Raw genomic sequence first — 26,829 nt, 5'->3', positions numbered from 1 at the left:
ACATTTCCATGTCTTAATGCCTGCAAGCCCCAGAAGACAACAATCCTGACGTCAACCCAAGAGAAGAAATGGGCTCAGGGAGTGACGTGTGGCTAATAAAGTCATACCCACAAGCCAGATTGTGGTCAGGTTTCCAGATCAGGCTGCAAGGCCCTCTGCTTCCTAAACACTTCCCTTGAAGGGCTCATTTGGGCAAAGGCACTCAATCTCTGGGAGCCTTGTGGCTAGGTGCTTCCTGCCCTAGTTCAAGCGCATTCTCTGGGTCAAGGTCAATGACAATCACAGCCTGAGCCCTGACCTTGTTTCCATGAAGCGCAGGATGTCCTCGGGTCTCAGGCACTTCTCCTGCTGGTAATATGCATGTGGCAGGAACTGAAACCGCAGCTGGTACACCTGGAATTTATTCTGTTTTTCTTCCATACAGAAGGACTCCTGGACGTCAATTTTCTGCAACACCTGGAACCAGACGGACAGAGAGAACTTGACTTGTTCAGGTCCTAGGTGACTGCGCAATGTGAGTGGGTTACGAGACCCAAGGGTTTACAGAGACAGCAGCTGAGACCACAGGCCAAACCCCAAAGAAACCCTGGTGAGCTATACTGGTGTGGATCTGCTGGGGGACCCACAGCCTGCAGTCACCTCCAGAGAGTGGCCTGAACCTCCTAGGAGTGGCCTCAGCAGAGCGGGGAGGCAAACTCAGGAAATGGTTTATTTTTCAGGCACAGGAGGATGCTGTGGAACTAATGACTCTCTTAAAAGCTTCCTGGTCCATCTCTGCTCAGCACCTGGCAGAGACAGCTTATCTCTCATTGGTGGGAATCTGAGCCTAGGGTCAGAGCAGTAAGCAAAGCCTGTTCTTCACACATGAGGAGGATATAGGAACATGCCTTCACCCCGTCTGCAACCTGGGAAGGAGAGACGTTACCTCCCCCAAGCACACCCTGGTGAGTTGCTTCTTCAGGCTTTTCACTCTCTTCAGGGCTTTCTTGGTGTTGAGCACGGGCACGCGCATCATGGGTGTCTTGATGTTGGCGCTGGCCACCATGAGAATCTCCCGCAACCTGTCACAGAATAAGGGCACATCCAATCATGAGTGGCAACCAGACCTTCTGTTTGGGTGCAGCTTCTCCTAATGATGTCAGAGTTCTTTTGGAATCTGAGAGAGGCCTGGGGATCTCACAGGGATAATATGCTAGATCAGAGAATCCCAGCTCTGGCCTCGTGTGCAACAGTAAGGGACTCCCCTGTCAGTTTCCTCCCTGGAGGGCCCACTCCTTGTGCTCAGGGCTTTGTCTGATTCTTGTTTCCTATCACCTGTGCCTTGCAAACAACAGGTGCCTGCTGACGCTTACTGAATGAACAAACGAAGGCAACTAGCACCCACAGTGCTCCTGCTGAGCTCAGCCAGCCCTCATTACCCGGATGTATAGTGGGTCCCAGCCTCTGGCCTTCCACAGAAGGACCCCCTGAGGTTTGGAAAGTGAGGTACCTGTCCAGAGTCTTTCTGCTAGAAAAAGGCAGGGCCAGGGACTGAATGCAGATGGGTCTGACCCCACACTCATTCCCCTTGTCCAGCACATATATTTACCTGAAGGGCCAGGGCCCAGGGCCACGTGGGGCCACGTTCTATGTGAATGGTTCCCCTGGAGTTGGGCAACCAGGCACCTTGTGTGGGGCTTGTTAACAATGTACGTTCCTGAGTCCTTCCCCCAGCAGTGTGCAGTCTCATGGGCATCCCCAGGAACTTGGATGCAGGAGTTGGCAGAGGAATAAATGGAGATCCTACCAGGCCTGGGCACCAAAGAAACCAGCCGGGCTCTGGAAATTCTAACCCTGATCCCCACTTTAATGAGACCCTGTCCCTCTCTCACACACACTCTCTCATTCACACACACTCACTCACTCCCTCTCATTAAATGGCTCCTTCTCCAGGAGAGGCTAGGACAGACCCCACCCCGTGCTCCCTTGTGCCCCATACCTTGGAATGCCCAGGGTGACGTTCATCTCGCCTCTGCCTGCAAAGTGGAAGGTGTTGAGGGTCATCTGGGTGGAGGGCTCTCCGATGCTCTGGGCAGCCAGCAGGCCCACAGCCTCGCCCGGCTCACACAGTGAGCGCTGCCACTTCAGCTGCAGCAAGGTCCTCAACCTAGAGACGGTGGTGGGGGGTCAGGGTGGGAGTTGTGGCAGGGGTCAGGAGCAGACACCACAGACTGTCAATGCTGCCCGAAACCAGAAACCTGAAACCTCTACCTCTTTCTGGACTTGTTTTTCCTAGGCAAAAGATCCCTCTAATCTTCAAATTCCCCCCAGTGACCCTGAGATGTCCTCAAATTACACAGCACAGATCCCAGCTGGGTGGCTGAAGCTCTAGACATTCATGCTTGGACTCCTCATGTTTGCCCCCAGAATGTCACATGTCCACTCTGGGCCTGTTACCACAAGCCCCCTAAGCAGGAGAATTTCTGGGTTCATTATTCACTTTTTCCTTTATCCATTCTTTCTTCTCAATTATGACAATTTGGAGACAGCTTAAACCTCCTGCTATAAAAATTAGAAAGAGGTTCACTAGGCCATTATGGGGATGGGGGTGATGAGAGTGTTTATATTTTTAGTTAGTGCAAATGGCTGCAGACCACATCAGAAGTATTCATGCTGCACAATTCTGTAATTTACTAACCATTTTTCCTATGAAGCCTGACCCTGTTAAGAACAGCCACTAGGAGCGCTGAGCTACACTGTGTGTGTGTGTGTGTGTGTGTGTGTGTGCTGAGCTACAGTGTGTGTGTGTGTGTGTGTGTGTGTCTGTCCTAGTCCAAGCTGAGGCCTTCAAATGGGAACCCAAAGCTCAAAGGATTACTGGAGTAATCAGATCCAAGGCCTCATGAAAAGTTAAGACCTGATGTCCCTGGGCATGAATGACCTGCCCTGGGTCACACGGTTGGCAGCAGGTGAACAGTGACCAGATTCCCTGATTCTCAGTCAGCCCCACCCACCACACCAAACCCAAGAGAGCAGACTTTCCTGCAAGCCTCTGTCCCAGCAGACCACTATCCCTATCTTGGCCCAGATGGGGGTGTCCACTCCTGCCTCCCTTGCACTTGTTCACTCCTGGGCCCTCGGGGCTTGTGCGTTGCCCCTGGCTGTCTTACTGCCCTCCCTCTAGCTGAAGTCTCAAACCCAGGAGGCAGCCCTCTTCCGGAGTGAGTAGGGCAGGGGCTAGGAGGCAGGGGCTAGGAGGCAGATTCTCCCGCACATGTTGTGCAACAAATCACTGTCAATACCTGTCGAGAGAAAGCTCTGATTTCTCATAACTCTTCTCTGTTTGAGCTGCCCACTCTTGACTGTAGTCATCAACCTTTGTTTCAAATGTTTCTGACACTGATGCAAAGTAGATGTCAGGACGCCAGACAGACAGACTGGGGTCAGGACAAGCGGCCGCCTTCTTCTGGTATTTCCTTCGGCTTTCCTCATCCAACTCATACCACATCCTCAGCATCTGAACAGAAGGATGGGTCTCAGCTATGTGGGAGGGATACCCAGTAGCATAAGAGGGATCAAAAGCATTGGCTTCCAATGAGAATAAAGGGAGACAGAAAGAAACCTGATTGCAATGAGAAACCATCTCCCCATTTAAAATGGGGAGAGACTTCAACCTGTCCTAGGGCACCCTGCTTGACTATAAGCCTAGCAGCTCTTCATCCTGGCCCATTCAAGCCCAGGGAGGGCAAGCATGTAATTTACTGAGCAAACTGGGCTTCTTTTAGAGTGAAACAGGAGACTGTTATGATTAGGCTAGGACAAGAGGCAAAGCCACGACTGTCTCAGGCCAGCTAGGATGCAGTCACTGTGCTGGATCCGTGGTTATTTCTGGATCCAGGCTCTTTCACACGCTCTGTGCCCTCAAGGCTGTCCTAAAGTGACTGCTTCAAAGAGATCCCCTGCTTCCAGCTCCCAGGTGTGCTTGGCTGATGGGAGGCACCAGCAGCAGAGGGAAAGGCAGGAGGAAGGGGATCCTGGTATTTATCCTCAACCCCCTTTAGTGGATCTCTACCCAGGGCTCTGTCCAGTGGCCCTAGCACATAGTCGTCCTCTCCGTTTCTCATGACTGCTCCCCATTCCTTCACACCTGGGATCGTGGGGAACCCCGAAGTCACAGGCCCCAGTTAGTTCCCCCAAACCCTGCCTACACCCTTGTTAAGAGTCCCCACCTTACATTCCCATTTGAGAGCCATTCTGTTCTGACTGACGGTGAACAAAGCTGGAGTTCATGATTCTACCTTCTCTTAGGAAAACAGCCCCTCATCCCTCACCCACTGACTAAGCCTGGACGTGCTGGACATTAAGGACACCACCTCCCTGCATCACCTCCTGAGTCCCGGGGCTGCGGCCATTGCGGTTTTCACTCTCAAGTTTCAGGGCTTTCACAGCTTCCTGAATTTTCCGGGAATAACTCAAGAAGGCGCCTCTTCTCAGCAGGGTGTTGGGGTGCTTGCTTTGCCATTTTTTGATAGCTCTGAAGTGGCGGAGAGCTTTTTTGGGATCTGCTCTGGATAAAACTTCATGGAGATGCTGTGATTTCATTATCACCTAAACAAACAAAAAAACAAACAAACAAATCACACACATGAGATCAAAGAGATGAGGGCGTGACAAGAGGGCCATGGAGCACAAATTCAGGGGACCCAGGTGGCTGGTGTGGAGCCCTCATGATGGGGCCGAGCACCACTCTCAGAGAGGCTGAGCATCCATTGTTAATCAGGGCCCTCACTTTGTGCAAACCAGATTTGGGAACCAATGGTCTTGGGAGCAGAGGGAGACACAGGAAAGAAAGCAGCACTCTCAGAGCCCCTCCAGGAGCACAAGGGAGTTTCTGGGAAGAAAGGAAGAGGGGAAGAGTGATGGCCAAGCTCAGGGATAGGAACCAGGATGGAAAGGACTCAGCACCAGAGCACAACCCTCAATTCTATCATCAGCTTGATGACCTTGGACAGGTCACATCGGTTTCAGTTTCCCTATCTGCCAAATGGGGTGACTGCCCAGTCAACAGTGATGGTCACTACAAGGGCATTAAGGTATACAATGAAAATCATGAGTTTGTGTCTGACGGGCCCATGTTCAAATGCTGGCTCTGCCACTCACTGACTGTTTACTTATGCTTTGATACTCAGTTGCCTCAGCTGCAAAATGGGCAGAGTAATGCCTACTTCCCTGGGTTGCAGTGAGGAGGAAAATGGATAGTATTGATAGTGTGCTTTAGCTGAGGGCCCAGCACACGGCAAATGGCCCCAAAGAGTAGGTATTATTCCAGAGGTGCTCGTGCCCTCCAGCCACCTCAAGTGATGAAAGTTCACAGGCTTTGAAATCGACAAGTGTTCCAGGGCACTGACCGGTGTCTTCTAAACCCTTCCCACTCTACTTTCCAGTGGCCACTTGGACTGGGTTGCAAAGCTCAGTGCATTCCAGTTCTCTAACCTCGGTGGGGGAGGCCCACTGCCCGGCCCCCAGGCTCCGGGGTCTAGCACACTACCTCGTAGTTGCTGGCCAGGAAGGGGAACTGCTTGGGCTGCAGGAACTGTGTCTTGGGGATGTCCAGGCCATCCTCCCCATACAGGAACTGCACCACACTGCCGTCACTGTCACGGACCGTGAGATCATACTGCACGACCAGCCCCTCCAGGTGCTTGATGATGCACCTGTAAGGACACCATCGGCTCAGTCCCCGCCGGCCCATCACCTCCCCAGGGCAGCCTCTGATGAGGGTTGGGGGCAGTGGAGGGGAGGGAAAGGGGGGCTCCTGTTCTGCAGGCAAACAAGACTTCAGAACAGGCTGGATCCAATGCCCCGGGGTCTGGGCTTGCTCCAGTGTCCCCCAGCCAGGGGCTGCATTTCCTGATGGTTTTCTAGGAGGAGGAGGCTGCAGCCATGTTACTGAGCGGCTTGGCTGCCACCCCTAGACCTGGGCTCCCATCTAGCCCCAGCTGCTGAGATGACTGCCTGCCCCTACACTCTCCCACAATGCAGAGCTCCCCAGAGACCAGTGTCCTTAGAACCAAAAGACGGGCGAAGCAGGGGAGCTGTCAAGGATTCTCAAACTTGGTCAGCCCAGGGATTGCCAAGGACACTAAGGGGTACTGGGAACCACATGCTGATGTGAATCCCTCCGCTGGCGGCCTTTCTCCTCAGTTTTATTTCAACTTCTCCTGCTCTCTGCCCTGGTCCTAGCCCCTTTGCTTACCTCTCCGGACACTCTGCCTAGGTTTCCCCTCCTGCCACCCTAACAGTGGGCTTCCCAGGAGTCACTGTCCCTCCACCCCAAGCTGTGGGACAGAGCTCAATGTTAGTCACTACTGTCTTGGCAGCTGAGCCTTCTAGGAAGCAAGACAAGCTTGCCACCGCCCAAGACCTTCTCCCACAGCCATAGCTTCCCCCAGGGAATGGCAGACCCTCAGAACACAGAGCCCTTGGTATAAGCCTCTGAGCTCATGCTCTACCGATCCTGCGAAGGGGAACAGTGTTTGCTGCTTTCTGTCTCAGGCCATTCATGGAAACTTTCCAAAAGTTTTTTCATCCAAGGAATCTTAAACGAGCTGTTGATATAATGTGAAAGACGATGGGAGGAAGGGCCCTGGCACTCTACCTCAAGGGGCACGGCAGATACATTTTACCTTTGGAGATAGCCTGAGCGGCTGGTTTTCACAGCAGTGTCCACCAGGCCCTCTCGTCCTGCCATGCAGTGGAAGAAGAACTCCTGCAGAGAATGGGACCCAGGTCCCAAAGGTGACAGTGAGGACAGTGCGCTTCCTGAAGGGCTCAGGCCAACACCTCCAGCAGCCTTTCCTGACCAGACAGGCCACTCCCTTCCCTGATCTCCTAGGACTTTTTGACCTCAACAGCTACAATAGCCCCCAGTGTCTTCTGCCCTACCCTGTAGGGCAGTCATAGTTCACCTACAATTAAGCCTAGAAATGAGGGAAAAAGCTAAATGGAAAAACCAAAATACATACAGGAGGTTTGATGCCGGTGAGGAATCTGCCAGTGACAAAGCCACCAGCCCTGGGGGTGAACTCATAAGGCTCAAAGCAGGGCAGTGACTTGCCAGACGCCATCAGCGGGGGTCTCCGACCTTCCAGTTCAATCTGGCCCAGCAGGCACGAGATCTGGAGGACAGGAAACCCACAGGAAACTGAAGATCCACATGTGTGTTTAACAGTGCTTAGTCCCAGCAGGGAAAGTATAATCTGACCTTGAAGAAAAGCTGCATGGAAACCGAGTTCTTGAAGGCTAACCTACATTTCTAAACAAACCAGGAAGCCTTCATTTTAAGAAAAAAAAAATACCTTCCTTTGGTTGACTGATCTGGATTTTCACATTTGGGGTCAGTTGAAAATGGGTGCTCTCTATAAAAAGAGCCATGTCTCAGAACCATCTCATGTTATACCTGTAAGGGACTGGAGGGTCCTGATGGGGAAAGAGAGGCCTGCAGGAAACAGCCATTTATTGCGATCCTCACATTCTAGAGCCAAAAGGGAACTCAGGGCCGGGTGTGGTGGCTCACATCTACAATCTTAGCACTTTGCGGGGCTGAGGCAGGAGGATCCCTTGAGCCCAGAAGTTTGAGACCACCCTGGGCAATACAGGGAGACTCTGTCTTATTTTCAATTAAAAACAAAACAAAACAAAACAAAACACAACAACAACAACAAAATGGGAACTCAAGCTATTGAGCTATTTGCTTAGAAAGCTGCCTGTTAATACTCTTGGCGTGTTGGAGGAGAGCAGTATATCTAGGTTTCGATGTAGTCAGGGGATTTCCTAACGGCTTTTGGCCTTTCTGTTGTCACACTCAACAGACAATGGGGTGGGCCTTTAGACCCTCTCAAGGTCACCAAGGTTTAAGGTTAAGAAATCTCTAGGACAATGTTTATGTTTATAATTTAATATTATGAAAAGATCGGCCAGGTGCGGTGGCTCATGCCTGTAATCCCAGCACTTTGGGAGGTCGAGGTGGGCAGATCACGAGGTCAAGAGATTGAAAGCATCCTGGCCAACATGGTGAAACCCTGTCTCTACTAAAAATACAAAAATTAGCCAGGCATGGTGGCGCATGCCTGTAATCCCGAGAGGCAGGAGAATCTCTGGAACCTGGGAGGCAGAGGTTGCAGTGAGCCAAGATTGCGCCACTGCACTCCAGCCCGGTGACAGAGCAAGACTCCATCTCGAAAAAAAAAAGAAAGAAAGAAAGAAAGAAAGGATCATGCAAAATTACGTGAAAATTGTGTGAGTATACATAATGTATCTATATAACGTGAATATATGTAATAGTACAGTTTGTAAATTTGTAATATATATCTACGTTATACATATCCCATCTGCATATTCATAACTACATCTGCCTTTAACATTGGCATGTTAACAGTGGTTAGCTCCTGTAGTGATTTCTACACGCTTTCCTCTTTTTACTTGTCATGTTTTATAGGGAACAAACTGAAACCACCTCCTGCTATCCCCCACCTGCCTTTGCTGACACCTGTAAAGCTGCCAACCCGCCTCTGCACATACCTGCATTGTGTTCACAGTTGAACCTTTGGCTCCCGACTGCACCATCATCTGCAGGCTGTTCTCTGGGAACTGTCTGTGTAGGCCAAAAGGCATGCATGCCTGCAGATTAAATCAGCACAGTGGTCAGTGACTTCACCTTCTTTAAAAATCCCAGAATCAGGATGTAAATCCAGGAAGCAGAAGCAATACAGCCAGAATATTTATTCAGACCTAAGTACCAAATCCCACTCGAGGTAAGAGAAAGCCTCATTCAGCATTAATCCTTCCCTGGAACCCCTGAGAGGTCAAACAGGTGCTCCCTGCCCTGCACTCGCTGGACTTCCTCTGCCAGGATCCCCGAGGTTTCATTCATTGGCCAAAGAGCAGCAAAAAGGGAGAAGGAAAAGGAGAAGTAGAGGGGCTGGCAGATCCAGTTCGTGATTCTAAAAAGAAGCTGGAGAAGAATAAAATTTAAGGTGATGCCCTTGATTCGCCCAGCAGAGCCTGGCCTGGGTCCTCTCCCAGCGTGAATACCAACATCCGCATCATGTCACATTTACGAACATGCCACCCAAGCCCCATGTAGGAAGCTCTGTCTTGGCTCAAGAGCCAGCAGAACCAAGCATGCCCCTTCAGGGGGATCCTGGGGAGATGCTGAGAAGGGGGCTCTGAGTCTGGGGCTTCTAGCCTGTGCCTGGAATTCCACAGACTCGGCCCAACACAGGAGAGGCAGAGCCTGGGTGGGCGGAGGTGGTGGGAAGAGGGCAACTGGAGGGACAAGAAACCATTCTGAGATGCATCTGAAGACAACTTCCCTACTCCTAGCATCCCCAGTCAGCCCTAGAAGCTGAGCTTCCTGGTTCTCAGGGAGGTGCTAGGAAAGCTCCTGTCAACAAAACCCCTCAAGGATGGAACCTGTCCCCATGAGAAGTCGGTCTTCTCAGCAGCCTAAGGGATGCTAAAAGCCAGGCAAGAGAGCACTACAGACGAACTTTGACTTTTGACGAGCGTTGGCATTGCCTCCTCCTCCCCACTCCTCAGGCTGGGCCCCAGGGCCCAGGAGGCAGGGTGAGGGCCAGGCCAGCTCCTCCAAGCAGCAGGATGGAGAACCCTGGCTCTGGGGCAGAAAGGCAGAGAAAAGCAGGCTGTGGTTTCAGCTCATGCAAAGATTTCCCCTCTCCTTTCTCAACTGCCCAGGAACTGGCTTGGCATTGTGTACTAGTAGCTCCTGAAGCCTCTCTGCAGCCCTGTGAGGTGGTGCCCCTCACAGCCCCACTTCCAGATGAGGAAACCAAGGCAGGGACTGGTTATCTCACTTGCCCAAGGTCACACAGCAAGTTCAAGGCAGAGCCAGGACTGGAACCTGAGCCTTCACTCCTGGCTCCGCTGCACGAGCAGCCGGGGCGATCCGGGTCCCTCACCCTGCTTATTCACCCCTGGTGGCCCCATTCAGCCCCTTTAATGCAGTCACCCCAAAATAAAAACATTTATAAAGAAAAACAGCACAAAGCATTCTCTCTTGGCACTATTCTGAGGCCTGTATAGACCCTAACTGGGGCAGGAAACAAAGCCCTGGGCCCTTCAAAACAACGAGTTCTACCCATCCCACCTCGCATCTCACCTAGTCAGCTGTTCAACAGCCAAAGTGCTCTGTAGGGCCCGGGTGAGAATCAAAATGTAATTTTTTAAAAAATCAGCATTCATAGTGGTGGGGATAAATGCATGCAATGCTGGGCTAACCTTGTTAATCTCATTGCTGTAATGGTTCACTTCCTCCTTGAACTTCAGATCAATCATGTTAAAATCCCTCTGGTCCTTGCCCAGATGGGCATCCTGCCATTTTCCTCGGACCTCATCATATGATGCGGCTTCTGGCAGGTTTAATGCAGCCCTGACAGCCTAGAATGAGAACAGAAACACAGCGGAGGCTGAGGCCAAACGACGAGGGTGTGGTTTTTGACTCAGCACACACTTCACCCCTCTAGGGCAGGCCACGGCCTCGAAGTCCCGCCTTACCTGGGGCCCGCAGTGGGTGGATTCTTCAATGATACGTTGCCTCTTGACATCTGCCTTTGGCTTCACCAAAATGTCTTCCACGCCTGTGAAGTGAAACAGACAAGCTTGTAGGGGACCTCAGGCCTGATTTCTCCCACCAGACTAAACTCAGTAAGGCCAGAGCACAGAGTCCAGTGCCACAGATGCAGGAAATACCTGAGTAAGGAAGATGATATTAACATCATTAACAGATTGCCACCATCTCTTAGGTGCTTACCAGAGCCCAAACCTTATAATCCCCATTTTACAAATGACAAAACTCAGGCTCAAAATTGGGCTAACTTCCTGTGGTCGTATGGGTAGAAAGTAAACCCAGGCCTGGGTCCCAAATTCATGTTCTTAGCCACCAGCTATACTATCTCCACTCCACAGACATGTGTTGGATGAATAGGCTGAAGGTGAAGAAGAGGTTTTGGATGAAAAGATAAGCTCAGGGAAAAAGAGAGAGAGAACATCTCAGTCTGGGGTCCCAGAAGTCACATGTCACAGGGGCCACCCTATATAGCTGAGTATACCTGTGTAGGCACACACACAGACACACCCAAGCCTGGGTGACAAGGACCACCACCGCAGGTCCCTCAGCATTGCTTCAGGAGGATGACAGCCTGGGTCACTTCAGTGAAGCCTGCCCTTCTGGCTCAAAGGGTTGAGGAATTCCTCATCCTGGGCAGCAGTAGGTCTTTCCACATCAACTCTTGATCAAACTAGTGTTTTTTTTGTTTGTTTTTGTTTTTTGAGACGGAGTCTTGCTCTGTTGCCCAGGCTGGAGTGCAGTGGTGTGATCTCGGCTCACTGCAACCGCTGCCTCCCAGGTTCAAGTGATTCTCCTGCCTCAGCCTCTCCAGTAGCTGGGACTACAGGTGCACGCCACCACGCCCAGCTAATTTTTGTATTTTTAGTACAGACAGGGTTTCACCACGTTGGCCAGGATGGTCTCGATCTCTTGACCTCATGATCCACCTGCCTTGGCCTCCCAAAGTGCTGGGATTGCAGGAGTGAGCCACTGCACCTGGCCAAAACTAGTTCTTTTCTGCAACTGTAAGTGCTACTGGACTCAAAAGTCCCTCAGCCAAGATCTGAGTGGGAAAGAAAACAGCAGGTGTACTGTTCAAAAGATGGGGCTGAAATATTTGGAATTCCCAATGCAAGGTCCTGGAGGGCTTCTAAGAACACGTGTGAACAGAAGGGGAAAGAAACAGTTCCTCTGTAAGCAGGCCACACCGTGAAAGTGGGCATTCCCATGGGTTCAGCTCCAGGCCAACTAGCTGTGCCCTTTATGGACCCCGCTAGCTGAGACGGGCTGGAGTGAAGTCAATCTCTCGCCTGTTCCCCCTTGTAGCCCCACTCCCAGCTTGGCCCTGCTTCCTTCTGCAGCCCTGAGCCTCTGGATCATCTTCACACTCAAGGGACCAATTGCTCTTTGTACCATGCACTAAGCAGAGCTAAAGCCTGGCACCTTTGTTAAGTTTGTTCCTCATCATGAGCTGGGTGTGGGATCTTCCTCTATTTTCGTTTCAAAAGCGCTCTGATTTTTTCTAGTTAGCAGAAATCCTTGTGCTTATTCTAGGTCACCATTTGAAACTGAAATATACATTTCATGAGGTGTAGTCATCATGCTTCACTTTCTTTGGTTATCCTGGAAGGTACTCTAGTCTGGTTCCCAACTGGAAGTGGGTGACCTTGGACCTTGAGCCCAGAAGTGGCTCAGGTCTCTTAGTGGAATTAAGATGGGGGAAGGTGAGTTTCAGCTGCCAAACAGACTTAACTTATAATCCTTATCCTGGTAAAATAATGGGACATATAAGCCAAGATGTTTGTTCAAGGATGCTCATCCCAGCAATAATGTGAAAATCTGGACGCAGCCTAAATGTTTAATTATAGGAACTGGTTAAATAAACTACAATATGTCCATAAGAATGGAATAATCTGTAATTACCAGACATGAGGATGTAGACTTGTATTAGCTGATCCCAAAGGACCTTTATAAATACATTTGGACATTTGGTGGGTGGTGGGTAAGGGAAGTAGAGTATGTAGCGTAGGATCCCACTTTTTCCAAATGTATTTGTACTAGAAAAGTCTAGAAAAACAAACATCAAATTACTATTAGTGGTTATCTCTGACAAATGCATGCTGGGTGATTTTAAATTATCTTCATGTATGCTTTTTTTTTTTTAACCTTTCCATGATTAAATATATGATACAATTAAAATAGAATAAAATGTGTAATGCAGGCCCCAGTGTGGGCCAATGAACAAACTCCAGCTGCAGCAGCTGCAGGTCCACAGGCCCTACGCTGAGACTCCCACTCTGTCTGCACACGAGTGGGTCTGTGAAGCAAAGGAGCCTTACTTCCACCATGAACCAGACAACGCCTATGCACACTGCGGTGCATGCCTGACACGCAGCATCTCGCGTCCCCCTAACGCGAACAGCGTGGAAGGGCTGGACCCTGCTCTGTGTACATGGAGGTGCAGTGTCCTCCATAAGCCTGGCCAGGGGCTGAGCCTTTGGACAGATCTGATCTCAAGCCCACACTAAAAGGGGCCAGGTGACTGCTTCAGGGGAGCCCCAGGGCAGTGAGCCCAGCACTCACCCAAGGTGAAGCCTCTTTATCAAAGCCATTTTCCTAAAACAGCGTGCACTCATTTCTGGGGTGCAAACAAGGTAGTTCCTCTTCGTGTCTTAGGATCACCCCGACAGGTTTGCCCAGCATAGTGTTTCCAAGAGTGCTGATGGCCCCACCGCAGTGGGAAGGCGTGGGCAGTTCTTTGGCTCCATCACCCAGGCTGGAGTGCAATGGCACAATCTCGGCTCACTGCAACCTCTGCCTCCTGGGTTCAAGCAATTCTCCCGCCTCAGCCTCCTGAGTAGCTGGGATTACAGGTGCTTGCCACGACACCTGGCTAATTTTTGTATTTTTAGTAGAGACGGGGTTTCTCCATGTTGGCCAGGCTGGTCTCGAACTCCTGGGCTCAAGTGATCCACCCACCTTGGCCTCCCAAAGTGCTGGGATTACAGGTGTGAGCCACTGCACCCAGCCGGCAGTGGGCAGTTCTGACAAAAAGGAAGCCCCTCTGTGGAGTGGGATGGGCCCTGAGAATTCTGAAAGGGCACTTGTGTAGCAGGGAATGGGGTTGTAAGAGTATGAGAAATCAGTCCGAGGACAGAAACCTGTAAAGGGAGGGGTTAGGAAAGAAACAGAATGGAAATGGGCACGAGGGTGCCATTCTGCACTGTGAAGGGGAATAAGCACCAGCTGTGGAGGAGAGGGATGGCCAAGTGAGGGCGCCTTTGTAGGAAGAGCCTGGTTACTTCCCAGCTCCTTCCCGAGAAGACACAGAAAAGAATTTCTAGCTGTGTAATGTAGCACACATGAAGCATATGGTCTACAAAGGAAAAGAAACCTGGCAGTTTTGGGGGTGAATGGACTATCTGTTAAGACCCTGTAATAAAGCGTGGTGCACTGGGGACCTGGAAAGACTTCTCCACTGGGAACACACAGAAGCCTTGGAAATCTTCAGTGTGGACGGCTCTCTCTGTCCTGGGCCTGGGAGACGGCCAGGCGGCTGCGCTGGCGGGTCACTGCCCCAGGGCAGCGAGCCCGGCACTTACCCAAGGTGAAGCCTCTGTAGAGCTGTAGGTAGGCGGTGAAGAGGCGGGCCAGGCAGGTTAGAACCTTGCCGCTGGTCTCGCCTCCATAGATCTCATAGCAGCAGTGGACCAGGCCGTAGGCGGAGCTCCCATAGTGCGCCTTGTCCAGCACTCCGCAGAGCAGCTCCCCTTCCCTGATGATCACCTGCGGAGGGCAAGGCCACCAATGCCGGGCTGCGGGTAGATGCCTCCTGTGGGAGCCACCCACCCTCTACTCCGTGTGTGACCCTCGTTGTGCAAGTCCCTCTACTGTGACCCGCCTAGAATCCTTCATGGAAAAAAGTAGGGCATATGTGAAACTAGTATTTTCTCTCTATATATATTATTATTATTTTTTAATATAACAGAGGCAAGCATATACAGACCAGCAGTTTTTTTTCTTCCCTTCAGGGACTATACCACAGAGACATACACACACAGTCACACTCTTTCTCTCCATGTGTTTTATATCCCCTTCTCCCCACACCCACCCACGCTGACTTGAGGTCAAGTATCCTTGACAAAGACCTGTGACCGGACATGGGAGCTTCTAGTTACAAGGTCTTCCTGAAGTGGCGAGCTTCAACCTCATAACTGTGCCTCTGGCCTAGGTACTTCCTCCCTTGAACTCTGGGAGTAACAACAAAATCTTCCTAACATCCTCTAAGGCCTGAATGTGTACTTTCTCAAAGCTGGGTTAAAGCATTAGAAGCCAATGAACAGAAAAGCATTTCTAGCTGCGTAATGTAGCACCCATGAAGCATATGGTCTATAAAGGAAAAGAAACCTGGCAGTTTCAGGGGTGAATGGACTGTCCATTAAGACTCTGTGATAACGCGTTGTGCACTGGGGGCCTGGAAAGACTTCTCCACTGGGAACATGCAGAGGCCTTGGAAATATTCAGTGTGGACAGCTCTCTCTGCCCTGGGCCTGCCCTTTTGTGGCCTGGTTCCTAAGGCTCAGAGTTAGGGGTGTGGAGCCTTACACCAGTTTGATTATCTGAAGCCACTCAGCAGTCTTGCGGGAAAACAGGACTCTGCATTGCCAAGCTTTGCATAATCAATTTCAGCCTTTTTGCAGGAGAAGCCTTCCTAAACTGCTTGTGAGTTTTATACTGAGGGTCAAATGCTGGAGATCAACCCTGAACCCTTCCAAAACAAAAGCTGACAACAACTCAGGCACAATGCCTTCTCTTCTGAGGCACAGTACCTGCTTCTGTGAATGTGCCTCCATTTCTGTCTCCATTTTAAACCAATCTGTCTAACCCCGGCACTAGAAGTCTCCACTCCACACAGCTGGACAGCCATACCTGGGACTCGCACATCGAGTCAGGGTTAAAGCCAGGAACGGATTGAGGAGTTTCCTTCACCCAGGCTTTCCCAGTGATTTTCGCCTTTCCAGATAAGTTCAGTGGGATGTGGTCCTCTGGGATTATATTTATGAGCAGCGTTGACACAACCTGCAAAGAAAAAGAGGACAAACTGATGGCAAAAAGAAAAGTGATGGCAAAAAGAAGAGTTAAGAACTTCCCTTTTAGGACCTCCTGCCCTTGCAATGCCATTTCTGATGATCTCAGGTATGGCAAGAAAAACAGACAGGTCCACCTCCATACGACAAGGTGATTTCAGGTTTTATTTAAACCAATGAGGAATGAAAACAAAAAAGAACTTCACTGGGATTTTTACTCCCTATAATAGTTCTTAAAGTGAATAATCCCCTAGACTTGAATTAAATTCCTAAATAGACCAAAGGAAGGAGAGGAAAAAGTAAATTGTTTTCATTTTATGCCACATACTCAGATATTTCTTTACTATGACTGGAATTAATTATAGCTACTGAAAAGCCAAGGAATCTTTCCCTGGCCCCAGTTGGATCCCTCAGAGGGGTCATCCACCCAACAAGCACTGCTAACAGGAAGCCAAGAGAAGCACTTTCTCAAGCGGCTGCTCTGCAGAGAGCTCAAAGGGAGACAGCTTTATCTGGAGATAACCAGAGTTGGCTACAGAAGGGCCGAATGCAGGCACACACATTCCCAGAGAGGAAGCAGGGCAGGGGCAGACCGGCAGGTGTGACAGGCTCCAGGGCTGGGAGACTAACTGCCATCAACAGCGCTTAGTGTGCCTGCAGCAGGCCCCACAAAGTAGTGTCTTTAGATGTGTGCAACGAGGGCGCGGTGGCTCACGCCTGTAATCCCATCACTTTGGGAGGCTGAGATGGGTGGATCATGAGGTCAAGAGATCGAGACCATCCTGGCCAACATGGTGAAACCCCATCTCTACTAAAAATACAAAATTTAGCCGGGCATGGTGGCGTGCACCTATACTTCCAGCTACTCAGGAGGCTGAGGCACGATAATCGCCTGAATCCAGAAGGCAGAGATTGTAGTTAGCCAAGATCACATCACTGCACTCCAGCCTGGGTGAGAAAGTGGGATTCTATCTCAAAAAAAAAAAAAAAAAAAAAAAAAAAGAGTGGGCAATGGGACAGGGCAGTTATAAGAGCAGCTGCCTTTTCACCCACATGCACCAGGAGCAGGGGACAATGGACAACAGCATTATTAAAGAGAGCAGAAAATATTCCGTTTTCTCAGCAGAAGATGACCAGAAAGGTTATGACCCACACTCTCCATGCCTCAACTACATAGAATGCCAGCACTGTGTGGTGAGTGGGGTGAGGGAGCAAAGGCAGGAGAGTGACACTTCCTGGGGTGCCTACTTCAAGCTGCACCTCAACCAAGGTGCCACATGCACAGTGGGGACCCCCCAGGCTAGGCATACTCAAGACTGGAACTTGGTGTGAAAGGTAACAGAAACACACCCATCCAAGCGCAGGGAAATATGACCTGCCACTTCATCTGTAAAATCAATGGGGCAGAAGAGCATTTGATAAACTCCAACACCCTTTCAGGATAAAAATACTCAACAGACTAGGAACAGACCGTCACCAACCTAATAAAGGGAGGCACCTATGAAAAACCTACTACTAACATGCTCAATGATGGAAGACTGGATGCCTTCTGCCTAAAGTCAGGACCAAGACAAGGATGTCTACACTTGCCATTTCTATTCAACAATGTACTAGAGGTTCTAGCCAGGGCAATTAGGCAAGAAAAGAAATAAAAGACATCCAGATTAGAGAGAAAGAAGTACAACCACATTTGCAGATGACACGATATTATAGAGAGAAAACCCTTAAGTGCCAACAAAACAAATTATTAGAGCTTGTAAATGACTTCTTCGAAGCTGAAGGATACAAGATCAACGTATAAAAATTAATTCTCTTTCTATATATTAGCAATGAACAATCTGAAAATGAAATTAAGAAAAAGTTCCGGCCAGGTGTGGTGGCTCACACCTGTAATCCCAGCACTTTGCGAGGCCAAGGCAGGCGGATCACCTAAGGTCAGGAGTTTGAGACCAACCTGGCCAACATGGTGAAATCCCGTCTCTACTAAAAATACAAAAATTAGCTGGGCATGGTGGCGGGTGCCTGTTATCCCAGCTACTCGGGAGGCTAAGACAGGAGAATCGCTTGAACTGGGGAGGCGGAGGTTGCAGTGAGCCGAGATCGCGCCACTGCACTCCAGCCTGGGAAACAGAGTGAAACTCCATTTCCGCCCCCACCAAAAAAAAAAAAAGAGTTCCATTTACATTAGCAACAACAACAAAAAAAGAATAAATTTAGGCAAAGAAGTGCAAAACTTGTACATCAAAAAGTCTAACACACTTGAAAGAAAGAGGATCTAAATACAGGCATATCTCATTTTGTTCTCCTTTGCAGATAACATGGTTTTTTACAAATGGAAGGTTAACGGCAACCCTGTGTGGAGCAGGTCCAGCACCATTTTTCCAACAGAAAGTGCTCACTTTGTGTCTCTGTGTCACATTTTGGTAATTCTCACCATATTTTCAAACTTTTTCATTATTATTCTATCTGTTATGATGATCTCTGATCAGTGATTTTTGATGTTCCTGTTGTTGTTCTGGGACACCCCAGGCTGGCACATCTTATAAGATGGCAAACTTAATCTCTAAATGTTGGTATTTTGACTGTTCCACCAACCAGCTGTCCCCCATGTCTGGCTGTCTGTCTGTCTGTCTCTCTCTCTCCTTGGGCCTCCCTATTCTCTGAGACCCAACAATATTAGAATTAAACCAGTTAATAACCTTACAATGGCCTCTAAGTATTCAAGTGAAAGGAAGACTCACAGGTCTCTCACTTTAACTCAGAAGCTAGAAACAATTAAGCTTAGTGAGGCTGAGACAGGCTGAAAGCTAGGCCTCTTGTGCCAAACAGCCAAACCATAAATGCAAAGGAAATGTTCTTGAAAGAAATTAGAAGTGCCACTTCAGTGAATATGTGAATGATAAGAAAGCAAAACAACCTTATTGCTGATAGGGAGAAAATTTTAATGGTCTGGATAGATGCTCAAACCAGCCACAACATTCCTGTAAGCCAAAGCTGAATCCTAATTCAGAGCAAGGCCCTAACTCTCTTTAATTCTATGAAGGCTGAGAGAGGTAAGAAAGCTGCAGAAGAAGTTTCAAGCTAGCAGAGGCTGGTTCTCAGGGCTTAAGGAAACAGGCTGTCTTTATAACATCTCAGCACAAGGTAAAGAAGCTAGTGCTGGCCGGGTGTGGTGACTCACGTCTGTAATCCTAGAACTTTGGGAGGCCGAGGTGGGTGGATCGCCTGAGCTCAGGAGTTTGAGACCAGCCTGGCCAACATGGTAAAACCCCGTCTCTACTAATAATACAAAAATTAGCCGGGCATGGTGGTGCACGCCTGTAATCCCAGCTACTAGGGAGGCTGAGGCAGAAGAATCACTTGAACTTGGGAGGTGGAGGCTGCAGTGAGTTGAGATTACGCCACTGCACTCCAGCCTGGGTAACAGAGCGAGACTCCGTCTCAAATTTAAAAAAAAAAAAAAAAAGGCCAGGCGCGGTGGCTCACACCTGTAATCTCAGCACTTTGAGAGGCCAAGGTGGGTGGATCACAAAGTCAGGAAATCGAGACCATCTTGGCCAACATGGTGAAACCCTGTCTCTACTAAAATACAAAAATTAGCTGGGCGTGGTGGTGCATGCCTGTAATCCCAGCTACTCGGGAGGCTGAGGCAGGAGAATTGCTTTAACCAGGGAATTGGAGGTTGCAGTGAGCCGAGATTGCGCCACTACACTCCAGCCTGGGCGACAGAGCGATACTCCATCTCAAAAAGAAAAAAAAAAAAAAGAAGCTAGTGCTAAGCGAGAAGATCTAGCTAAGATCACTAATGAAGGTTGCTGCACTAAACAACAGATTTGCAATGTAGATGAAAGAGCCTTCTATTGGAAGAAGATGCCACATATAGGACTTTCACAGCTAGAGAGAAGTCTGGCTTCACAGCTTCAAAGGACAGTCTGGCTCTCCTGTTAGGGGCTAATGCAGCTGGTGAATTTAAGTTGAAACCAATGAACATTTACCATTGTGAAAAATCCTAGGGCCCTTAAGAATTATGCTAAATCAACTCTGCCTGTGCCTATAAGTGGAACAACAAAGCCTGGGTGACTGCACATCTGTTTACAGCATGTTTTGCTAACTATTTCAAGTCCCTGTTGAGACCTACTGCTCTGAAAAAAAAGGTTCCTTCAAAATATTACTACTGTTCATTGACAATGCATCTGGTCACCCAAGAGCTCTGAAGATATGCAAGGAAATTAATGCTGTTTTCATGTCTGCTAACACAATATCCATTCTGCAGCCCACGGATAAAGGAGTTATTTTGACTTTCAAGCCTTATTATTTAAGAAATACATTTCATTAAGGCTGTAGCTGCCATAGATAGTGATTCTTCTGATGCATATGGGCAAAGTAAATGGAAAACCTTCTGGAAATGATTCACCATTCTAGATGTCATTAAAAAATTTGTGATTCATATCAATATTAACAGGAGTTTGGAACAAGTTGATTCCAACCCTTAAGTATGACTTTCAGGGGGTCAAGACTTCAGTGGAGGAAGTAACGGCAGCAGTGGTAGAAATAGAACTAGAATTAGAAGAAGAATCTATAAAGGAAAAAAAAGAACAAAAAATAAGTGTTGGTGAAAATGTGGAGTAACTGAGACCTTCATACATTGTTAGTGGAAATGTAAAATAACACACCTGATTTGAAAAATAGTTTGAAAGTTCCTCAGAAAAGTTGACTATAGAATTACTATATGATACAGCAATTCTACTTTTAGGTATATACCCAGGAAAACTGAAAACACACGTTCATACAAAAACTGGTACACAAATGTTCATTGCAGGTTTATTTGTAGTATCCAAAAAATGGAAACAATCCAAATTATCCATTTATCAACTGACAAATGGATACAGAGTAAACAATGGAATGTTATTCATCCATAAAGAGGAATAAAGTACTATTACATACTAAAAAATGGATGGAACTGGAAAACATTAAGTAAAAGAAATAAGTCATAAAAGGCTACATATTGTTTGATACAACTTGTATGAAATGTGCAAAACAGGCTAATTTATACAGGTAAAAAGTAGTTGTCAGGGGATGAGAAGGAAGGAGGAATTGGGACTGACTGCTGTACCTATTAGGTACATGTCATCTTTTTGGAGTGATGGAAATGTTCTGGCATTAGAGTGTGGTGATGGTTGCACAACATAGCGAATACACTAAAAACCGACTTATACACTTTGAAATGGTCCTTTAAAAAAAAAGAGAGACAGGGTCTTGCTCTGTCACCTAGGCTAGAGTGCTGTGGCACAATCATAGCTCACTGCAGCCTCATATTCAGCCTCCCAAGTAGCTAGGGCTATAGGTGTGTGCCACCATGCCCAGCTACTCTACTCTACTCTCTCTACTCTACTCTACTGTATTCATTTATTGAGATGGAGTCTTGCTCTGTCGCCCAGGCTGGAGTGCAATGGCACGATCTTGGCTCACTGCAAGCTCCACCTCCTGGGTTCAAGTGATTCTTTTGCCTCAACCTCCTGAGTAGCTGGGATTACAGGCTCGTGCCACCATGCCTGGATAATTTTTGTATTTTTAGTAGAGACAGGGTTTCACCAGGTTGGTCAGGCTGGTCTCAAACTCCTGATCTCGTGATCCGGCCGCCTTGGCCTCCCAAAGTGCTGGGATTACAGGTGTGAGGCACCTCACCCAGCCTTTTTTTTTTTTTTTTTTTTTTAAATAGAGATGGGGGTCTCACTGTGTTGCCAGGCTGGCCTTGAATTCCTAGCCTCAAGCAATCCTCCTACCTCATAAAATGGTAAATTTTATGTTGAATATGAATTATATCTTAATGAAAAAAAAAATAAGGGACCCAGACAAGAGGAACTGAAGTCTCCTCTTGCACTAACATTCTAGAAATGTATAATTTACTTTCTGGTCATAAACTATGCTAGGGAGAAAAAATCTGCAATGTTTTCTTAAACCAAGAAGGGCAGCAATATCTATGGGAATTATTATTTATACTAAGCCTGTATTAACCTTAAAAAAAGTCTTAAAAATAAAATGGATTAAAAAAAATGTATTGAAATGTCTATATCCTTTGACCCAGCAATTGTACTTTAAGAATTTATCTAACAGATATACTTGGTTGGGAGGCGGAGGCAGGAGGATCACTTGAGGCCAGGGGTTCGAGACCAGCCAGTGCAACACAGTGAAACACCAGCTCTACAATAATAATAATAATAATAATAATAATAATAATAATAATACTAAAAGATATGTCAATGAAAGTACACTAACATATACAGAAATGGGTGTTCACCACAGCACTGTTTAGAATAGTAAAAACCAGGTAATAATTGGAACATCCACTAACAGAGGGACAGTTAAGTCATCTGTGGTATACCCAAATCACTGAATACAACATAGGAGGGGTTAAAAAGAACGAGGCAGATCTACACGTACAGACACAGAATGAGCCCCCAGTACATCCAGTGAATGAAATCAGTCACAAGACAATTACAAAAACATTTGTCAGCATAGCCTATGAAAACATTTAAATGAACTTCTTGCCATATTTAGAGTGTGTTAGTGTGGTCCCAATGAAAAAGCAGACTGTCTGATATAATGGAGTTCCCTTTGGAGGACTTGGTGGCTCGTTCAGAGTAAGCCATCTTAAAGACCAGCCAAATCTGAGGTCCATGTGCCTGGCCATCAGGAAAATGCATGCTTCAGGTACCAGGATGTCATGGTCAAACAGGTGGTTGTAAATATCAGATTTATCAGGTGGTTGAATGTCAGATTTAATTGTGGTTCATGGTTCTCCTGAACAGTCCCAGGGAAGGTATGATATGATTTTATTATTTCTTTTATTTTTTTTGAAACAGAGTCTCGTTCTGTCGCCCAGGCTGGAGTGCAGTGGCGCAATCTCAGCTCAATGCAACCTCTGCCTCCCACGTTCAAGTGATTTTCGTGCCTCAGCCTTCTGAGTAGCTGGGATTACAAATGTATACTACCACCCCTGGCTAATTTTTATATTTTTAGTAGAGACGGGGTTTTGCCATATTGGCCAGGCTGGTGTCAAACTTCTAGCCTCATGTGATCCACCCACCTTGGCCTCCCAAAGTGCTGGGATTACAGGCATAAGCCACCATGCCTGGCCTCATTCTTATTTATTTTCTATGAGAGTGTGTGTGTATATGGAGAGTGGGGTTGGGGAGGGAGGGAGTTTTTCCTTTTATGTTTATCTTTATCAATAAACTTGTTTACTTTTATAGTTTAAAAGAACTTGAAGGACAGAGATCTAATAACTGAATTCATAAAGCTTGTTGAATATAAGGACAATATACAAAATTAACTGTATTTCTAGACACCAATCATAAACAATTAGAAAATTTAATAGACAGTATCATCTACCATAGCAGTATCCAGGAGTGAATCTAATGAAAAGATGTACAAGGCTTTTACATAATTGAAGGACATACTGTGTTCATAATTTAGATGACTCAATAGTGTAAATATGTTGATTCTCCCTAAAGTGACCTACAGAGGCAATGCAATCCCAATGAAAAATTCTAGCAGGTATTTGTGTGCACAGTGTGAAAGTTTACAAGCTGACTTTAAAATTTATATGGAAATACAAACACCCCAAAATAGTTGACAGTCTTTTTTTTTTAAAGGTATATTGAGATGTAATTAAAGCCTATCAAGGCAGTCTTGAAGAACAAAGCTGGAGACTTTTACTATCAGAAGTCAAGATTTAGTATAAACCCACAGTAATTAAGACAGTGTGCTGTTGGTGCAATGGAAACAAACAGGGTCCAGAAACACACCCACTCATATATTACTACTTGGTTTGTGACACAGGAGTACTAGCAGTAGAGAAGTGGACTTTTCAACAAATGATGTTGCATTCACTGGCTAGGAAATCCATATGGGAAAATATGACTCTTGACCCCTACCTCACTTCATGCACATCCACAAAAATCATCCCTAGGCAGATAGCAGACCTAAGTGTGAAAGGTAAAACAATATAGCTACTAGATGATAACAGAGGGGAATACCTACAAGACCTCAGGGCAGGCAAAGAGCTCCTATAGGACTAGTCACAAAAAGCCAAGATTAGCTATAAATTAGAAACTTCTGATCATTAGAAAACAGTATTAGGTGAAAAGGCTAGCCACCAAGTAGAAGGTATTTGCAATGTATATATCTGCTAATGGACTTATACCAAATTAGAACCTCTCATCTGTCAATAAGAAAATGACATAGAAATAGGCAAAAGATTTGAAAAGGCACATCACAAAAGATGATATCCAAATGGCCAATAAGCATATGAAGAGGTGCTCAACCTCTCTTGTCATTAAGGAAATGATAATTAAAACAGTAAGATACCACTACATACTCACCTGAACAGCTAAAATTAAACAAATAAACCAGAAAAAGAAAACAACAACAGCTGGGCGAGGTGGCTCATGCTTGTAATCCCAGCACTTTGGGAGGCTGAGGTGGGTAGATCACCTAAGGTCAGGAGTTTGAGACCAGCCTGTCTAACATGGAAAAACGCTGTCTCTACTAAAAATACAAAAATTTGCTAGGTGTGGTGGAGCACATCTGTAATCCCAGCTACTCGAGAGGCTGAGGCAAGAGAATGACTTGAACCTGGGAGGCAGAGGTTGCAGTGAGCCGAGATGGCACAACTGCACTCCATCCTGGTAGAAGTGTGTATTATTACAAGCATTTTGGAAAACTTTAGGAAACTATCTATTAAAGTTAAACACATATCTTATGACCTAGTAATTCCATGCCTCAATAGTTACCCACTGAAATGTATATATGTGTTCAACAAAAGATACACACGACAGTGTTCACAGTAGCCCCATTTGTAACAGTCAAATGAAGGTAAGTGAAGACAACTCAAATGTGTATCAACAGAAAAATGGATAAATACATGATGGCATATTCACATAATAGAACATTATAAAGCAATAAAAAATAAACTGCTACTATATACAATAACATGGGTAACACACAAAGATAGATTTCATTTAAATAAACTTCAAGGAAAGACAAAACTTGTTTATAGTGTTGGAAGTCAAGTTAGTAATTACCTTTGACGAGGGGTAGAAACTGGGAGGGGCCGTGGAGGGGTCTTCTGGGGGTGCTGGTGATATGCTACTTTCTGATCCGGGTGAGAGTTTGCAAAGATGTATTCACTTTGTGAATGTGCACTGAGTTATAAACTCGAGATTTGCAATGACAGGCAAATCCCTTTCTTTGCATGCTCTTTGAACAAATAATGAGAGACCTTCGGTTTGTAAATAGAAAATCAATCAAGAGGCTGTATGAAATGTCCTGGAGAAACACTCTAAGACTTCATTTCCCAGGGCAGTAGAAATAAACTTCCTAAGCTAAGTTCCTTATCTTCTGATTCTAAACATGGTTTTTCTCTGTAGCACCAGGCTGAACCATGAACAAATTCTTGTGTAGTATAGTCACTCTTGCCCTTTTCACCTATTTGCAAAATAAAAAAGCCTGTACCAACCTTTAGAGATACAATGAAAAACTTCACCCATGACAGAAGCAAAACCTGGGCCTATTTCCTAATTTTATTTGGTACAAAGGATTTGAAAAGGATCCAAGGTGCAGTCTCTAGGCACAATGAAATTAAACCGGAAATCAACAATCGAGATATTTGGAAAAGCCCTCAATATTTGTACTTCTAAATAACTACACAACATACTTCTAAATAACTCATGGATCAAAAAAAAAATCAAAAGGGAAATTAGAAAGTATTCTGAAGTAGATGAAATGAAAACACAACATATTAATTTGTGGGATGCTACTTAAGCAGAACTTAAGGGGGAAATTTATACATAAAATGCCTACATCGAAAGAAGAAAAGGGGTCTCAAATTGACTTAACTTAAAGAACTAGGAAAAAAAAAAGAGCAAATTAAACCAAAGTAAACAGAAGAAAGGGAGTGATAAAGTTCAAATCAACGAAATAGAAAACAGAAAAATAAAGTCAATAAAACCAAAGACTTTTTTTTTTGAGAATAAAACTGATAAACCTCTAGGCAAACTGATCAGGAAAAAAGAGAAGACACAAATTATCAATGTCAGGAATGAGAGAAGTGACACCATTACAGGCAATACAGATAGAAAAGGTCAACAAAGGAGCATTATGAACAACTTTGTGCCTATAAATTCAGTAACTTAGATGAAATGGACAAATTCCCTGAAAAACACAAACAATTAAAGCTCATTCAAGAAGTAGATAACCAAAAATAGCTCTATGTCTACTAAAGAAATAGAAATTTTAATTGAAAATCTTCCCACAGGTTGGGTGCGGTGGCTCAGGCCTGTAGTCCCAGCACTTTGGGAGGCCAAGGTTGGTGGATCACCTGAGGTTGGGAGTTCGAGCCCAGCCTGACCAACATGGAGAAACCCCATCTCTACTAAAAATACAAAATTAGCCGGGCGTGGTGGCACATGCTTGTAATCCCAGCTACTTGGGAGGCTGAGGCAGGAAAATTGCTTGAATCTGGGAGGCGGAGGTTGCGGTGAGCCAGGATCACACCACTGCATTCCAGCCTGGGAAGCAAGAGCAAAACTCCATCTCAAAAAAAAAAAAAAAAAAAAAAAAAAAAAGAAAGAAAACCTTCCCACAAAGAAACTTTAGGCCCAGATGCCTTCACTGGTGAATTCTACAACACATTTAAGGAATAAATAATATGAATACTGTACTACACAAACTCTTACAGAAAACCAGAGGAAATACCTCCTAACACCTCGTTCTGTGAGGCCAGGATTACCCTGATACCAAAACCAAACAAACATATTATAAGAAAATAAAACTACAGAACAATATCTATCACAAACACAGAAGTAAAAAAATTCTAGACAAAATATTAGCAAATTGAATTCAATAATATATAAAAAGGATAATACCTCGCGACCAAGGTTTATCCAGGAATGCAAGGTTGGCTTAAAAAGGAAAATCAAGTTCCAGGTCCACAGACTAAGAACTGGAGAGCAGGAAGAGACCTTAGAGATCATGAACTTGAAGCTGAAGTCATTGATTTGGGACCCTTTTTCTTCTTTTCAACCTAGGCATTTTATGTATAAATTTCCCCCTTAAGTTCTGCTTCAGTGGCAT

The 26,829-nt window shown here is 46.5% G+C and overlaps 1 protein-coding gene across 1 annotated transcript in view; it reads right to left on the bottom strand.

Moving 5' to 3' along the window:
* The window catches only part of POLR1A (RNA polymerase I subunit A), an 87,499-nt gene that overhangs the window by 18,212 nt on the left and 42,458 nt on the right, over positions 1-26,829 (bottom strand). The window contains exons 15-27 of the mRNA XM_003816568.7: positions 15,536-15,685; positions 14,209-14,392; positions 10,555-10,637; positions 10,279-10,437; positions 8,560-8,658; positions 7,005-7,157; positions 6,666-6,748; positions 5,528-5,693; positions 4,366-4,587; positions 3,282-3,496; positions 1,979-2,146; positions 926-1,061; positions 299-456 (exon numbers count right to left, since the gene is read on the bottom strand). Of these exons, the coding sequence (XP_003816616.1) occupies positions 299-456; positions 926-1,061; positions 1,979-2,146; positions 3,282-3,496; positions 4,366-4,587; positions 5,528-5,693; positions 6,666-6,748; positions 7,005-7,157; positions 8,560-8,658; positions 10,279-10,437; positions 10,555-10,637; positions 14,209-14,392; positions 15,536-15,685 (1,976 nt within the window). The remainder of the gene's footprint in view (positions 1-298; positions 457-925; positions 1,062-1,978; positions 2,147-3,281; positions 3,497-4,365; positions 4,588-5,527; positions 5,694-6,665; positions 6,749-7,004; positions 7,158-8,559; positions 8,659-10,278; positions 10,438-10,554; positions 10,638-14,208; positions 14,393-15,535; positions 15,686-26,829) is intronic.

Source organism: Pan paniscus, chromosome 12 (assembly GCF_029289425.2).
Source record: "Pan paniscus chromosome 12, NHGRI_mPanPan1-v2.0_pri, whole genome shotgun sequence".
NCBI classification, from domain to species: domain Eukaryota; kingdom Metazoa; phylum Chordata; class Mammalia; order Primates; family Hominidae; genus Pan; species Pan paniscus.
The sequence above is the reverse complement of the archived record's forward strand: the minus strand, read 5'-3'. Positions and strand labels throughout refer to the sequence as shown.